General features: G+C 46.7%; 1 protein-coding gene across 1 annotated transcript in view; it reads right to left on the bottom strand.

Moving 5' to 3' along the window:
• The window catches only part of Tmem123 (transmembrane protein 123), a 33,313-nt gene extending 19,117 nt beyond the window's left edge, over positions 1-14,196 (bottom strand). Inside the window, exons 1-4 of the mRNA XM_027415257.1 lie at positions 14,160-14,196; positions 12,258-12,472; positions 11,895-12,144; positions 7,628-7,684 (exon numbers count right to left, since the gene is read on the bottom strand). Of these exons, the coding sequence (XP_027271058.1) occupies positions 7,628-7,684; positions 11,895-12,144; positions 12,258-12,472; positions 14,160-14,196 (559 nt within the window). The remainder of the gene's footprint in view (positions 1-7,627; positions 7,685-11,894; positions 12,145-12,257; positions 12,473-14,159) is intronic.
• Positions 14,197-17,488: the final 3,292 nt, after the last annotated feature.

Below are 17,488 nucleotides of genomic sequence, written 5' to 3'. Positions count from 1 at the left end.
GCAGCTCCCACCAGGACTCCAGCTCAAGGGCATCCAACAGCCTCTTCTGGCCTCCATGGGCATCTGCCCCCGAAATAAAGCATAATAAAAATAAACTAATTTTTTAACATGTTGATACTGTGGTTAGTTTGATACTGTGGTCGTTGACATAAGGATGGAAGGGTTCTGGGAAAGTGGAGGGCATTAAGACACCATTAGAGCAGTCAGATCTTTGCTGTTCTCACTGGAGTTTGACCATGGAGACAAAACAGAAAAATGGTCAGTAGGATGACTCAGTGGGTAAAGGACTTGTCAATTTCTTTTTTTTTTTTTTTTTGCAGAGTACATTAATGAAAAATTATTCAGAGAGCAATGGTTGGACAGCAATCTAAAACATGACTTAATTTTTTTTAACTATAAGCATGACTATTAGGGTTATGGTTTTGAAAAGTCTTCATGTATATTCACAAACCCCACAAAAATCAAGATGTCCACCTTCACAGGAGTCTCTCAAAGGGCCAAGTTTTAACCCCATGTACCCTGCAATGAGCACAAATGATTCAAATTCCTATTCGTTTTCTCCCCTAACCTCTTTACACTGTCACAAAAGGACTACAGGGGATGAGCTAACTTTGAAGTTTCAGGACATTTCACGGCTAAGCCTGGAATGGGTGCTGAGAACATGAGTGTTAGGCTGACCTAAGCAAGCAGACCTCCACTGTTCTCTGTAACTTCTCAGGTTCTTTTCTGGAACTTCAGGGAAGCTCTACTTCCCTACAGACTTTCCCGTATTCTCTTGACAGCTGATGGACTGAGTATCAGACCAAACACGTTAGCCATCACACTAATGGTATAGCATGCCTCAGTGGGTGAGGTGTCAGGTCTGTTTTCAGAAGGCTTCCATGCAGTGGCCATCACCAGGCAACATATTCTAAAACCCAGCAGGGAAACAAATCCCTTACTTGCCAAACACTGTCACCTGTACTTTCTTCGCATCTCTAGCTGGGACGGCCATGCTGAGCATCCGCCTATGCAAAGACCACTGAGGAGGAGACAGCCCCTTGGTCTCTGCTTCCCCGCTGCAGCTACAGTGGAGTGCGCCTCAATACTATGCTTCCTCCACGACTTAACTGGTCTCAGCTGGCACCAGGTCGGTATTTCTAACAACTTATGGCTAAGCTTGGGCGGCTGCTCTGAAGCTAGAGTTGGTGTCTCTTCATAGCAAAATAGTGGTGAGTAAGACAAGAGCTCCCTGCTCTTTCAGAGGACCCAAGTTCAGTTCCTCCACACTGGGTGGCTCACAACCACCTGACCTGTGGCTCTGGAGGATCCGACTCCCTCTCTGGCCTCCATGGATAACTGCATTCATGTGGCACAGACAGACACACAAGTAAGTAAATAAAGACTGCAGTGAGTTATGACGTTTATGTTAAAAGTTAAAAAGTAATGGGTAACCTAACTGCCAGATAATTTCCAGGATTCAAAGGGCTGTTGATCCACATGAACCCTTTTTATTAAGTGGCTCACTGGGAAAGTGAAAATTGCCTATCTTCAATGCTGCCATTGCCAGTCACCTCTGCCTCTCACAGACAATGGAGCACAGTAAGAGGGCGTCTCTCCCCTCTCTAGCCCAGTTCTTGCTCCTCTCTCACACAGCTCTGCCTGCTGGGCCTCTCTAGTCTGTTGTAAACTCCCAGTGTTCAATCTTAAATTCCTCCCTTTGAAACGATCTCCAAATGTGGCGGCTAAGTGATCACTGACTCAAACAATAAAACATCTGAGCTCAGAACACCAGCCTGCTTCTCCTGCTCCTACCTGCTATCCCTATCAATCAGCAGACCTGTGTAGGCTCCCACCACAGCCATTTGCACTCACTCAATCAAATCTTGTGACTGCCCACAGTCTTTCAGTGGTTTCTGGCTGTGTTATGATCAATTTCAAACTCCAGGGAGACTTCTGCACCTCTCTAGGACAGAGAGTTGTCCCCCTTACGACAGCCTCAGGGCCAGCCTTCCCCTCTCACCTTTTCTACCTTCTTACTGATCAGCACAGGGCAGAGATGGCCCAGCATCACCTGTGGAGGCCTTACCCAGAGTGCTGTGCAGCACGACACAGCCTGACCTTGGGAAGCAGTTAAGATTCAGGGTTGCTTCTACAAAGAATCTAATCATGGCAACTCCATAAACACAAGAGCTCTGTGTTCTCTGACTGCACCTTGGTGACTCCTGGCACCCAGGGCTAGGATAGCCTGTCCACTTCTTCCATGCACTTGGCTATTGCTTACTGCTCCAACAGAAATCTGTGCCAGGTCCTGCATGAGGCCCTGGGATGCAGTGGTGACTGAAATCAGTGCTGCCCCTTCAGGCACTGGCTTTGCAGTTGGAGTAACAGGGAGAAAGCCTCATGTAGACACAGAACGACAAAGCCCTGGGGCCTGCCAATGTCTGAAGATCAAGGGCTGTCACTAAGGACCGAGGCCTGAGTGTTCATGTTCACACTCAATGGGGGAACGGCAGGCACGAAAGGCAGAGACAGGAGGGAACAGTGCTTTAGGTACCAACAACAGTCTGGCACAAAAGCCCTGAGCAAGGGGAGCCTGGAGAGACTGGAGGAGAGAGGAGAGAGAACTATCTGAGTTCTTGCTTTGCCAGGGCTCAGTGCCGAGGGCTGTATATGCCACCTCACTGACCCTGTGAGACCTGTGCTGCCTCATGAGAGGAGAGACTCAGAGCGACTCCATATCACCCATATCCAAGCAACAACAAAATGGTCCTTTTCCTCTTTGTATTTTCTCTGAAAGACAACACGGACTACATATCGTGGGGAGACACTAAAAACTAGTGGGGAAAACAAATGACCAAACCAGTCCCTGAGCCCTCAGGCAGTCTCAGGGCACCCGACACAGTGTGCTAGTTGTTCTTTCTTCTTTCATTCTTTTCCCCCTTCTTCCTTCCCTCTCTCCCTTTCTTGGGAAAGTAGCAAAGAAACTCTATTCAAAGCAAAGGTCCTAAAATGCATTGTCCAGTGGGGAGGGAGGGCTGTGATCTGAATAAATTGTATGAAAATTTTTTCAACAACAAGAAAAAGCAAAACAAAACAAAAAGAACTGTCCACACAATCCCCCTTAGTGATTCTGCTCCCTGAACTCTATCAAAGGAAGCCTCAGACAATAGCTGGCATTCCTAAGCACTCTTGTTTAGATGGCCCAGTATCAGTCCTGGCTGGTTAGCCCACTCTGACCTGCACTGTGTTTCTGCTTTGGATAAAGTCATTTTGCTTCTTTTGTAAAAAGAAACAAAACAAAAGAGAGAGAAGAAGGAAAGAGAGACAACGGCCACACGAGTGAACAACCAGGTTATAAGTACAGGGCCATGACCGTCTAGATTTCCACTTTTCAAATACTGTGCTCACAAATTTCAGCTGAAAACACCAGACCAAAAACAAGTACTTTTAAAATCATGTATATATTTTGGTGTACTACATGTTTTGACCCATTGTGGGATGGCTAAATCAAGCCCCACCTCACACATTATTTTATGGTGAGCCCTCACAATCTATTCTTTTAACAATTTTCAAGTCTGAAACATTGTTATTGTGCTGGCAAGATGGCTCAGCAGGTAACAGTGCTTGCTGCCAAGCCTGACAGCCTGAGTTCCATCCCTAGGACCCACATGATGAACAGAGAGAACTCACTCCTATAAGGTGTCCTCTGATCTCCACACAACCAGTGGACACAGACACAGACACACAAAATAAAATAACTCAAGTAACCATGTCAGCTATTTACTATATCTTACAAAATTTCCACATAAACCATGAATTACTTTCGCAACCATAAAGGGGGGCAGCATGGATAAACCAGCCATAAGAACAAAAAGCTTAAAGTGTTGGAGTATATAGCAACCCTGGTGGAATCATAAACGTGCTAGGTGCAATTCAGGCTCCTAATCACAACTCTAGTGTATACAGAGCCATGGAAAGGGACGCTAGGGCAGGCACATCATCCTAGTTGCCGAGTATGAGAGAGTGAGTGCAGTGGGTTAGGCTCCCTGGAAGAACTACAGGGAAAAGAGCCCTCACTTTATGAGGAAAAAAGACCCTGAAAAGCTAATTGAGTTGCCTTGTTTCTGGCCTCCTATGCTTTGACAGCTAATAAGTAATTGTTTTGTTCCCTAGTTCCGTTTATGAAAACATAACTAAGGAACAGACACCTCTCCATATCATGCCAATATTTCTTGGAGGAAGAGGCTCACTCCTGCTTCAGAGTACCTGCAACATGGCGCCTATGTTAGCTGTTTCTCCTGCCTGGAAGGCTCTCTCCTCTGGTGTGGATAGGGCTGGCTCTCTCTCTCTCTCCAGTCTTCCAATCTCACCTTGATTCAGCCCACAGGTCTACCCACACCAAAGAACCTGACCTTGTGGTCAGTCTCTACCACATCACCTACTATCACTTTAACCTGTTTATCTCTTACCACCATCCAAAACAACCTGCAGTTCATTACTTCCTTATACTCCCCCCCCTCCCTTGATGGAACATTCATGAAGGCAAACTCAGATGGGTTTTATTTACTAAATACCTTGTGAGTGAAACAGCACCAAGCCAAGCAGGCAATCCAAACATACAGCTGGTTCAGTAAGTGGGCATACAGTATATGATTATTCCACGCCACAATCTGTTCGGGAAAACCTAGGGACATTACACATTACCAGCAATCTTCAGATGCAAGCACACGGACATGAATGCAGTTAATAGCATGAAGAACTCAACAGGTCAAGTCTGAACTGGCTTTTCATAGCAGCTAGCGAAACTCTTTCCCATATCACTCTCTATATAATTTTCCCCACCCCTTTTAAAGTTCTGCTGTTTTACTTTAAAAAAAAAATAAAAAAAAACCTTAGGTGTGTGTGTGTTGAGGCCAAAGGCATTATATTCCCTGGACTTGGTGTACAGCTGGGTATGAGTCACCTGGTGTAGGTACTGGAAACTGAACTCAGGCTCTCCCTTGATAGGAGCAACAAAAGCTCCTAACTGCTAAGCCATCTTCTATAAATATAATAAATAAAAATAACACACATAGAAAGTGATGAAGGAAGAGACCTGAGGTCAACCATTGGGCTCCACATGACACACGCACACATTTTCTTTCACCCTAAAATAAGCCAACAGGAAAACACATCCCCCAAACAGCCTAATAACATATATGTAAAACATTCAATCCCCCAGTGGAAATTACTACTATACTTGCTGATAATAATTTATCACCCAGTTGATAAATACTACTATACTTGTTGTGATTACCTATCACTCAGTTGATAAATACTAGTATACCTAGGGGTATCTTTCTAGCCCTTTTCTCCCCCACAAAAAAGTTTTCTGTAATTTTGCTACATATGCTGAAATTCAGCAAGTCATTATTATGATCATAATAGAGGCATAGCTATGTTTCACCAGACATCAGCAGGAAAGGAAGAGCTAGTGAGAGCAAAGCACAAAAGTGTGAGATGAACCACCCAGGACTCCGGTACCCACAAGGCTGAGGCAGGAGGATCTCAAGTTCAAGACCAGCCTGCATTACACAGTGAACTCAAGGGAAACTTAAGCTCTGTTACATGACGTGATCAAACAAGGAAATAAATAACAACACAACTCCATGAAGCAGCCCAGTGATGTAAGTGCATGCAATGGCAGGGACCAAGGGACTAAGCACCCAGGGAGCCAAGATGTGGTCCACTTTGTGCCCGGAGCACTCAGAGTGTGTCAGTAAGAGCAGAGTATGCGCAACCTTTTCCTGTTTCTGACTCAGTCAACCCTAGGAATGAAGACAATGTCAAGATGCCCTATTATGCAACGGTAACACCTTCAAGCTAGCGAGTGTGGAGCCCCAAGAAGGGCTCATTTGTTCCAAACTAAAAGTGTGAGTGAGGTGCCTCACTAATTGTCTCCCTGAGAAACAAGATGGCAGGTTGAAGTCTGATGGCTCAAACAGTCACATTCAGAGCCAGCAAGGACAGTTCAGGGGGACTTTGTTCATTAGTGGGCCTGCAGACTCACAACTTCATAAGCCACATGTTTTCCCTCACTATTGAAATCCCAGTAAGTTTTTGCTTTGTTTGAGATGTGGACTGTGCTGGTCAACTTGATACAAGGGTCAGCCATCTGGGAGGAGGGAAACCTCAACTGAGAGGACATCTCAATTGAAAGACCCGCTCGAAATGCCCCTGAGCCCCCTGCCCCGAAGCTGCCGGGGCCTCCCAAGCCTTCACCCCGCAGGGCTCGCGCCCCCGGCCCGCCCCGCCTGGCACCGAGCCTCGGGGCTGGGGCCGAGCAACGAGCACCAGATGGGCAGGCCCGAGAACGAGCACCAGGTAGGCTGGGGCCGAGCAACGAGCACCAGGTGGGCCGGCACGAGGGCGAGCACCAGGTGGGCCGGCACGAGGGCGAGCACCAGGTGGGCCGGCACGAGAACGAACACCAAGGGAGCCGGCCTGGAGCCCTGCCCCTGAGCCCCGCCCGATGAGAAACACTCCGTCCCAAGGTCTCCGCCCCCAAGGTCAGCCATCTGGACGCGGAGGGAGGGGGAATTGAGTCTGTTGTACCAGACACCAGACCTTGAGAATATGCTGATCTGGAATGGCTCTGTGTCTTATTTGAACCATCCAATAGAAATGATTCTGTATTTCGCCTCATTTGAAAGACTCTGTGTTTCACCTCATTTGAATAACTCTGTACTTTGCCTCATTTGAATAACCCTGTATAGCGCCTCATATACATTGACCAATGGGAATAGCTCTGTACAATGCCTCATTAGAATTATCCAATAGAATCCCTGCTCCTAGCTTGCGCCTTTTTCCCTATATAAGGACCCCTTTCCCTTGGCTCGGGGCGCTTAGCCACACAAAGGCTAAGTCGCCCCGGGTACCCGCGTCTCCAATAAAGCCTCTTGTTTTTTGCATCCAGTTCGTGGCCTCGCTGATTCCTGGGTGTGTGGGTCTCCCTCTACGAAAGTGCCTCTTCGGGGGTCTTTCACAATCACACTGGCCTACAGGCAAGTCTATAGGAACCATTAGGTTGATGTGGAGGGCACAGCCCACTGCGGGTGGTGCCACCCCAGGCAGGTGGTCCTGGGCTGTATAAGAAAGCAAGCTGAGCAAGCCACGAGAAACAAGCCACTCAGCAGCATTCCCCCATGGGCCGGGCTTCAGTTCTTACAACCTGAGAGTTGTAAGATGAAATAAACTGTTTTCCTGCCATGTTGTTTTTTTTGGCCATGGAATTTTATCACAGCAACTGAAAGCATATTAGAACAGGGTTCTAATGCATTCTGGGCTGCCTTGATGTCCCTATGTGACCAAGGACAACCTTGAACTCCTAATCTTCCTGTATACACCTCTCAAGTGCTAGGATTACAGGCACCCAGCTTCCCATACTTTTTTTCCTCCAGTTATTCACATCTTTGCTACACTAACAGCAACAGTCAAGTAAGGCATCACCTGTTAATGTCTATAGTGGGCAATCCTTTATACAGGCTCCGGGAATTCCTGAAAGTAACTTGGGGTTCAGGCAGGTCCTGTACCAGTTTGAATACAATAGTACTAGGCTAGCAGGGCTATAGCCTAGATGGAAGGAAACCCTGAACTTAAAACTTACCTGTCACGTTAGCACTGGAGGTCAGCAGAGGCACAGAGTCGTTTCCCTGTGGAGAGCCTACAGAAATAAAGAGACACATTAGTAAGGTGCACTGAGTTAACTTGGAACGCAGCCTGAGCCTCTGCCCTTCAGTGAGAGGTTTAGGGCTCCAAGAGGTGTGCACACTGAAGCCAACTGAGAATTCAGAGATGCTACACCATGGAAAGACAGCATGGGCCCTCAGGGCCCTGAGGAAGAATGCAGAATGTTTCCCTTACAGATGCCACCAGGTTGATGAACAGCCCATTGTACATGCTTACAGTCAGGCTGTCTCTGTTTCTTGAGCTGCAGGGGGAGGGGAGAGAGTCTTGCATTTTGAAGTAACTGTGAGCTTGAAGAAAATGAGAGGCCCATTTATTTCATGTGTATCCATCATGCATATACTCCATGCCTTTAAGCCTGGGGCCTGTATGCAGATGAGAGGGAGGGGAACTCATAGCTGGGCAAGGCCTGAGCATGGCAGTGGTGTGGGGGAGGGGAGACAATGCCACAGGAAGTTCTGCTTGTACCACTGTTGCTCTGAGACATCTTGGAGCTGTCAGTGAGTTTGAGGCTGCATTGTTAAGTCTTTCACACAGAGCACAGCAAACTTCCACAACAAACACATGCACAGTGCTCACTATGTGCTACTCTCAGGTGACAACAGCTTTGTCAAGGTGCCTGTGGAGGTGAAGGATGGACATCAGCTCTGTTCTGGGGTGGTGTGGAACATCCTGGAAAGGCTCTTTGTTTGGGTGATCTTCTCCTCACCACCAGCACCCCTAGTTTCACTCAGTAGGTCTCTCATTTTTCAGTGAAAATCTCAGTAGGTCTTCTAATTTTTAAGCTAGTACTAAGGTGGGGGAGGAGGGATCCTATGCTCTAGGTAAGCAACTTTTTAGTGATTTTTTTTGGAATCTGTATAAAGACTACAACCCAGGTAATGCTATTATTGTTCCTGTCACAGAGACCAGCCCTAGTGAGGTCAGGCTGAGCCCTGCTCTAAGCCACCAGTGTAAAGAGAAACAAAGGTGTTACTTATGTTTCTGACATAACAACACACTTCCAACAAACTCCCTCCCTCAAAACAGAAATCCAAAACAAACCTTTAAAACACAAAGAAAAGTCAGCAACAACAACTTTGAAATATTTACCAATTGTTAAATCTATTTCCTATGCAAATATCTTCCTCTGGATGGGACTATCATCCAGTGTGAAATGGAACTCAGACAGGTCCTGATCAATTCCGATGTGCTTGGCAGGTATCAAGCAGTGTCCAACAACAGTAAGTGCTTATGGGGGTAGGCTCCCTTCACCTCAGCCTCCCGGACATTCTACAGCAGGAGCACTGTTTTTGCAGTGACAGGGACTGAGGCCCAGAGAAAGCTACTCAGCTGTTAGTTTGGACATGGATCAGGCTGATTTTAATCCAAACCCTGCGTAGATCTATGTCTCTCCTCTCCGTAACTTCCTGGTGTTACATTACCAGCTGCTTCTTCCTCTACCAAGCCATCCCTTGGGTCATCCCTCTTCTGGCTTCACTGTCCAATCTATTAATTAGCTAGTGATCTGTCCCACTGCCCAAGACACTGGGCACATCTCTGCCACAGAGATCAACCTCTGTACATATTGCTGCATAAGCATCAGTCACTGTCACTCAGAGGCAGCATTTCATGGCAAAATATTTGAATGTTTGAACAGACATGTCCATATTTTTTAGTTATAGGTTAATAGAAGTTATCTGTCAGTTGCTACCAAAAAAAGAAAAAAATGCTAACAGCTTCCCATCCTGCCTCCTGAGTGCTGGGATTAAAGGTGTGTACCACCGCACTCATCAGAATCATCATTATGATAAATTGTTATCATTATTATTATTATTTTGTTTTTTTCCAGGCTCTATACAGCCCTGGCTGTCCTGGTACTCACTATGTAAATCAAGCTGGCCTGGAGCTCACAGAGCTCAATCTGCTTTTGTCTCTAAGAGCTGGCATTAAAGGTGTGTACCACCATGCCAGGCAGAATAATATTTGAAACCCAGAAGCTCCATGACATTATTTTCAGTTTTCCACAATATTCCGGACAGCACTGTGGAATGGAAACAGTGAGAACTAGCATCACCTGATGTGCTCCGTGATGAAATGGCTGAGTCTGGGTTCTGATCTGAAGTCAAACATGTATTACTTGTTGTAATGTAAGTAGGTTAGCTTACCTGAAAATCTCAGACTTCTCAGTTATGTGATGGAGATGGTATATGAGGACCCTGGTGTGATTTACAGATCTTAATTTTGCATAGTTGTGGGGAATATGTCGAAATGTACCTAGCAAACATTAGCTATATTTCAGTATGACTGCTAAAAATCACCATGTATTGAAATGTTGCTTATACTAATTACATGCTGGATACAAAGACTTCTAAGACAGTTACCTGTTTTTGTTTTGTTTTATAATTTTTAGAGATATGGTCTCCCTATGTAGCTCATGCTAGTCTTAAACTAAAATGTCCTGCTTGCTCGTTCCTTTTAAATGCAGGGATTACCAGAGGGCCTGGTCCTGTTGATTACTCACTTAGGAAAGCCTTTCAGCACAGTTTGAAGGTGACACAGTCTATAAAACTGAACTCATTGGTTCTACCAGTTCATGACACCAGGGCATCAGAGAGAGCGTTTCAAGTTTTCCAAATAGCACTGACCTCTCTAGTGAGCCATTCATATACAAAGTGTAGTAAGAAAGACGAACGACAACAAAAATGTTTTATGAGGGCAAAAGCTAGAAAAGAGCACTCCACTTTGCTCCGTAATCAGCAACTCATGAGAGTAAATAGGTATATTTGTACATACAAAGCAAGCAGTTGGGGAAAATGAAGGCCTCCTTCCATAAACATTAGCATAATATTTACTGTTAAGGCAGAACACCGGCACAATTTTACTGTTCCTTCTTTCCTTAACCAATCTCAGAATTAGGTCTGCAATTCCAGCTTGCCACAGTTATGGGTCAAAAGTGCAAACATAAAATGTTAGCGATTGAGGTGATAAAAACCTGTAAGCCCTGAAAATTTGGGAAGTAGAGTTAGAAGTTTAGCAGTTCAAGATCATCTTTAGCTACGTAGGAAGTTCAAAGCCAGCTTGGGCCTTAAGGGTTACTAGATCCTGCCTCAACAAAAACAATTCAGCTCAACAAAAATGAAATTCAGCTCAACAAATAAGGTTGTTTAATTCACCCGGATTATTCCAGCAAAAGCAGGTGCTGGGCCCAAACCAAACCATCTGCTTAAGTAAACTGACTTAATGGATATCTCTCCATGGCTGAGAACACACACACACACACACACACACACACACACACACACACCACACACACACACACACACACTCATACACACACAGAAAGAGATGGACAGAGCTGAAAATGGCTGAGAACACACACACACACACACACACACACACACACACACACACACACACACTCATACACACACAGAAAGAGATGGACAGAGCTGAAAACCACAAAACCCCTGGTCGCTTAAAGCTACTTATCCTAGTTTACTGTTTCTCTAGCGATTGGGCTGTAGTAGGAGATAAGGGAAAACAGAATTCTAACAAACTCGGAGTTCTCAAAGTGCCCAAAAGGTCAAGGTCCCGAAGGGAAACAAAATACCCTACACGGAAGGCTGCCAACATCACTTTGTTACGACCTTAGTGACGTCGTGGGCTCCGGACAACCGAGACCTGAAAGTTGTTGCGCAGGTGGCTCACAGCCCTAGTGGCCTCGGCCCGGGCAAAAGCCTCACCTGCGCGGGGGAGCAAGGCGCGCGCCCAAGGCTCCCACCCAGCCTCAGCCGCCCTGGGATCTAACTTGTAGAGTCCGGGGCGCCTTCAGCTGGAAGCTGTGTGGGCATTCGAAAATCAGACTTGTTTCTGCATGCGTCAGCGGACGTATTTCAATCCACAGGTCTCTGTACCAGCCACAGAACTCCAGGGTCCTCAGCAGAAGGGCGACCCCAGGGAAACTAAACATGTTACCCACACCACGCGGGAGGGCGGGTGGGCCGGCTGGCTGGCCGCCCCGGAGCCCGGGAAAGCCCGAGTCTCTCTCGATAGGCAGGTGGCCCCGCGGCCAGGGGGATCCGCCTCAAGCTCTGTTCCCCTCGCCCGCGGAGCCTACGGCAGACGCGGGGAACTTCCCACGCGGACGTCGGCCGTGGAGACGCAGGCCGCCTCGGAGCGTGCTCCCGCTCGGCCGGCGGACTTACCGTGAAGGTCCGCACCGTCCGCCGCGGCCCCCGGCAGCGCCAGCACCTGCAGCGCGCCCAGCAGCAGCAGTAGCGCGCCTCGCGAGCACCGCGCCATTGTTCCAGGGCCCCTGAGCGCCGGCAGCAACCGCACCGCGCCCGCCCGGAGCTGCCCTCCGCGCGCGCGACCGCTCCGCGTTCCCTTCCGCCGCCGCGTCCCTCTCCTCAGTACCCGCCGCCGCCGCCGCCGCTGCCGCCGCCTCCCGGGCCCCTACTGACCAAAGACAGAGAGGGCCCGGCCGGGAGGGGGCGGGGCCGGGGCGTGGTCCGCAAAGTCAGGAGGGGCGTGGCCCACAGGAGGAGGGGCCGGGAAAGCGGCGGAACCTGAGGGGGCGTGGCTCGAAGAAGAGGGGAGCGCCTGAGAGGGCGTGGCCAAAGGAGGCGGGGTGGGGAGGGTGTGGTCTCGGACAAGAGGGGCGTGACTCTTCCAACTGACTGAGGCGGAGCCGAGAAGGGGCGGGGCGCTTGGAGCCGGGTGAGGGCGTGGCTTTTCCCTGCCGCTGGCCGGCAGGTTTTGTGTACAAGTTTTCGGGTGGGGACTGGGGTGCATGCGGTGAGCAGCGAGAAAGGGAGTCACAGTCTGGATGACTGCAGAGGGAGCCCCTTAGAGGAGTGCAGCAAGGTCAGACTCTACGTAAGAGCCGACAAACTCAAATTCAGAAGTAAACATCACGATCTTCACACTCCAGCTGCGCCTCCTTTTTTCCACAAGCGTGAGGAAACAATGCAAAAGTAGAGTGGGTGGTGCGGCTCGCAGAACTGTTGGAAACTTTGCACCTATAACCTAGGCCCCTCTCTGCACGGAGTCCGCTGACCTAGCTCAGGACAGCCAGTTGTAATCTAGTTTTTTGGCAAAAATCCCTCTTAAGCCCTTGGAGCCAGTGTTCCCAAAGACTGTATTTGATTCCACTCAGAACTCTAAAATGGTATGTGACTGGCGCAGACCCCTCAACTAACGTCGAAGACAGATCCAGGGCACTTTGAAGATAAGCTAAAAACTTTGTTATGAGAAATACTTTTGACCTTCAGCAAAGCTTATCGGTTATAGATGTGTCCTGATCATGGATTAACTAGTCGATTCTGCTCTACATTTATAAGACTTACATCCAAGGTCGCAGTCAGCCAATCAGAAAATACCAGCATCTACCACAGGCTTAAAAAAAAAAAAAAAAGTAGTGTGTTTAGGATTTGGTGGTTGTTTCTGAAGAATCTGGCCATGGGAATAACAAGTTGCTTCCAGACATGGACTAGGAAGGAGTGTTCTGTAGCATGAATGTTTGCTGGGTCCAAATATTGCACTCCAGCACCCAGGGTGGTGCTATGAATGGATGGGGTATTGGCTAGTTGATTGGGTCAGGAGAGCTGAGCTCTCAACTATGAAATTAGTGCCTTATGAAAGTGGCATAAGGGAAATTTCCACGCTCCCTTCCTCCCACCCCCATCTTCATCCTCAAAACCATGAAGAAACAGTAAAAACAGTCTATGAGGCCATGGGCCCTTAACAGACACTTAGTTGCTGGCATTTCCTTGGACTTTCCAGCCTCCAGAACTGTGCCAAATTTCTGTTTCAGGCTAAGTTCTTAGCAAGAGTGGATGGAGACAATAAGAAGACAAGATGTCTACTGGACAATTATTCCCAGGCCTGACCATGATGGAGGCTCCCCCCACACCCCCCAGAAAGGCTGCTGCCTGATCCTCATAACATGATATGAATGGATGATTTGCTTCATTTTCAGGCAGGGTCTCACTATGTAGCCCACAGTGTCTTCCAATTCATGGCAATTCTCCTGCCTCAGCCTCCCAGGTGATGGGATTATAGGAGTGCACCACCATGTTAGGTGCTTGCTTTGTTTAGTGATAGCTATCTGACCAAATCAGTAAATGTTCTCCAGACATGTCAGGGTGTCTATAGCTCTGTTTTTGCTCATCTTCGTATAATAGAAATGTGAAGATTGCCAGTGTCATATCCAGGCAAACCTGGCCTCACCCCTTGGGAACCTGGCACAGAGTCACCCCTCTGCACATGGCATGTGTACCCTGGCCCTTTAAGAGGAAAAGTCCACCCAGTCTCTTTTCTCTCTTTCCCATCTCTGTCTCCCCATCTCTTTTCTAACTCTGCCTCTATCTCTTCCCTTCCCCTATTCCCTTCCCTTCCCCCAATAAACCCTTTCCATATGTCCCATCTGCAGGTCTCTGTCCATATTCCACCCGCTGTCTGTCCCTCACCTGCTGCAGGATATGCTATGGTCCCATCTGGAGCCATATTTCCCTAGTCGTACTATAACTCAAAATGGAGTCATGCTAACCCTACTAAAAATAAATCTGAGAAGTTACAAAGGAAAAGTATGTATACTAAGGAATTATTTGATAGACGCCATCACCAAAGATTACAAGGACCACAAGCTTACAAAGGAGCAACCAAAATCTCATCCAAATGTGCTTTCTACAGCATGTCTGTCTAGTTCCACCTCAGGTTGATGTCACTTCTACTGTTAATGGTGGAGGAGAAATGTTTCAAGAGTACTGACGCAATCTAACCTTATGTCTTTAAGCAGTCCAATCCTAGGTACAGCTAGGATTACAGCACATGCCTGTAATCCTAGCACTTAGGAGATAGAGGCAGGAGGATTTTTGCAAGTTCAAGGCCATTCTGAGCTATAGAGTGAGTTCCAGGCCAGGCTGAGCTGGATATATAGTGAGACCCTGTCTCAACCAAACCAGCCAGGAATGGAGGCACAGTCCTGTAATCCTATCACTGGGATTTGAGGCCAGCCTGGACTACATCAGATCCTAACTCAATAAACCAAACAAAAAATTATAAAATGAACAAAATAAAACATAAAACTCCTTGTAACTTCTATGAATTTGCCTAGTTTGCTATGGCACACATTCCCATAGCAATGCCATTCTCAGCATTATTCTTTGGGGACTCGGTGACTTCTTTTAAACAGAAGTTGACACTTCTTTTATACAAGATACCTACTGACCTTTTCTTCTATACAGTTTTTACTGCTCTCTCCAGAACATGTTCAACCATCTGGGCTGGGCACAGTGCTCCAATCCTCCTCCTCATCCCTTCTAAGGATCTCAAGAGCTACCAAAGTATCAATAATGAACAAGCTAGCTCCTCCTCACAGCTGATACTTCTGCTGTGAGTCTTTTGCTTCATGAGATGGCTTACAAACTACTTCCTGAATGTTTGGCATATAATGGATATAGCATATGGTGTTTATAGTCTAGTGGCAAGATAAACAGACCCCAATGAGGGGGCTAAAAGTGAGTTGGGGTTATTGAGATGGCTCAGTCAGTGAAGTGTCTACCGTGCAAGCATGAGGACCCAAATTCAATGCTCAATGTTCATGTAAAAACTGGGCATTATGACAGGTCCCTATAACTCTCTAATGCTAGGAGGGGAAGACACAGGTGCTTCCCCGCAGCTTGCTGACTGGGCAACCAGCATGTTGCTAGTTCATGGGGACACTGTCTCAAAATAAGTAACTAGACAGCAGAGATTGAGAGGAAGACACTGAACATCTGGCCTCCGCAGACATGTGCACATGCACTTTCAATGCACACAAACACATGTACACTATATGTACATACAAAGTGACTTAGTTTCTATTTATAAAGAAGGTGGAAAGGGAACCTAGTAAATTCATTTCCTTCACACCTACATCATGGTTTACTTTATAAAATCCTAGTATTTTAATCATCAATAAATGTAAAAATATAGGCTATTGTGGTGATATATTGTTTGTGATCTAATAAAGCCACTGGGGAGCAAAATACAAAGCTAGTCACAGGCATAGAGGCCAGGCAGTGGTGGTACCTTTAATCCCAGGACTCAGGAGACAGAAGATGATGGATCTCTGTGAGTTCAAGGCCACCCAGGGCTACACAAGAGTGAATCAGTCTAAAAGAATAACAGAGCTCACACCTTTAATTCCAGCTCTAGAGAGGTATAAAAAGAAGAAACAAAGTGTCTCATGTGAGATTTAGTTTCCAGACAGGGAGAGCATTTGTCTCTGAGGATTTGTGGAGACAGGATTGGAATTTCAGCTGGGTAGAGGTAAGACCTAGTGGCTGGTTGCTTTACTTCTCTGATCTTCAGCTTGAACCCCAATATCTGTCTCTGGGTTTATATTATTCATGCTACACAGGAGCTCAGGGTCTCATTCAGATATTCATCATTCAGTTTCGAGCATAGTGAGGACAGGATTACGTCAGTCTAAGGTAGAGGTAAGAGCTAGTAACAGACTGTTCTGCTTTTCTGATCTTCAGCTTGAACCCCAATATCTGTCTCTGGGCTTTTATTATTGATACATCAAGCTATAGTTGCAGGAGATTCTCAAAAATAATGATTCCATATACTTTACTTTCTTGATATATATTTTTTTCAGATTTTTTATTTGAAATAGAAACAAGATTGTTTTACATGACAATCCCAGTTCCTGTCTCCCTCCCGTCCTCCCCTACCACTCCCCCAACTAAAACCCTACCTATCACATATCCTTTCTGCTCCCCCTGGATGGTGAAGCCTTCCATAGGGGTCACCAGAGTCTATTATATCCTTTGGGATAGGGCCTAGGCCCACTCCCATGTGTCTTGGCTCAGGGAGTATTCCTCTATGTGGAATGGGCTCCCAAAGTCCACACCTATGCTAGGGATAAGTGTGAACTACTATAGGAGGTCCTGTAGATTTCCAAGGTTTCCTCAATGAAATCCATGTTCCTGGGGTCTGGCTCAGTGCCATGCTGGTATCCCAGCTATCAGTCTGGGGAGCAAGAGTTCCCCGATGTTCAGGTCAGCTGTTTCTGTGGGTTTTACCAGTCTGGTCTGGATCCCTTTGCTCTTCACTCGTCCTTCTCTGCATCTGGATTCCAGTTCAGTTCAGTGATAAATTGTGGGTGTCTGCTTCTACTTCCACAAGCTGCTGGATGAAGGCTATAGGATGGCATATAAGTTAGTCATCAATTGCATTATCAGGGGAGGGCATTTAAGGTAGCCTCTCCTCTGTTGCTTAGATTGTTAGCTGGTGCCATCTTGATATATTTTTAAGTAATGAAATATTTCATTGCTTTCAATAAGCATGTTACTGGGTATAAATTGGTATACATTTGTTCTATTTAAATATAAAAGAGAGGCCAGGCAGTGTTGGCACATGCCTGTAATCTCAGCTCTACACAGCTGTCTTCTGCCTGCATGTGCACGCCCCTGATCATAAATTAAAAATTGAAATCACAATAAATACCAATAATCCCGAAGGGCCAGACATGAATTGCTTTCCATATAGGAGCAGCAGAGGCTGCTCTTATGAAGACTGTACAAAAGACGCAAGATTTTATGTTTTCTCAGCAAAACTTTCTTAGTTGCTTGTCTCAGCACCATGACAAAAGTACTGAATGAAAGCAACTTAAAGAAGGCTGTACTTTGGCTCACAGTATGAGGGGCATAGTCTATCATGTAGGGAAGGCAGCTGGTTACCTGTTCTCAGTCAGAAAGCAGAAAGGTGAAGATTGGTCCATTTTAACTTTGATTCAGTCCAGGGTGGTTCC

The sequence above is a fragment of the Cricetulus griseus genome, chromosome 4, assembly GCF_003668045.3.
Source record: "Cricetulus griseus strain 17A/GY chromosome 4, alternate assembly CriGri-PICRH-1.0, whole genome shotgun sequence".
NCBI classification, from domain to species: Eukaryota; Metazoa; Chordata; class Mammalia; order Rodentia; family Cricetidae; genus Cricetulus; species Cricetulus griseus.
The sequence above is the reverse complement of the archived record's forward strand: the minus strand, read 5'-3'. Positions and strand labels throughout refer to the sequence as shown.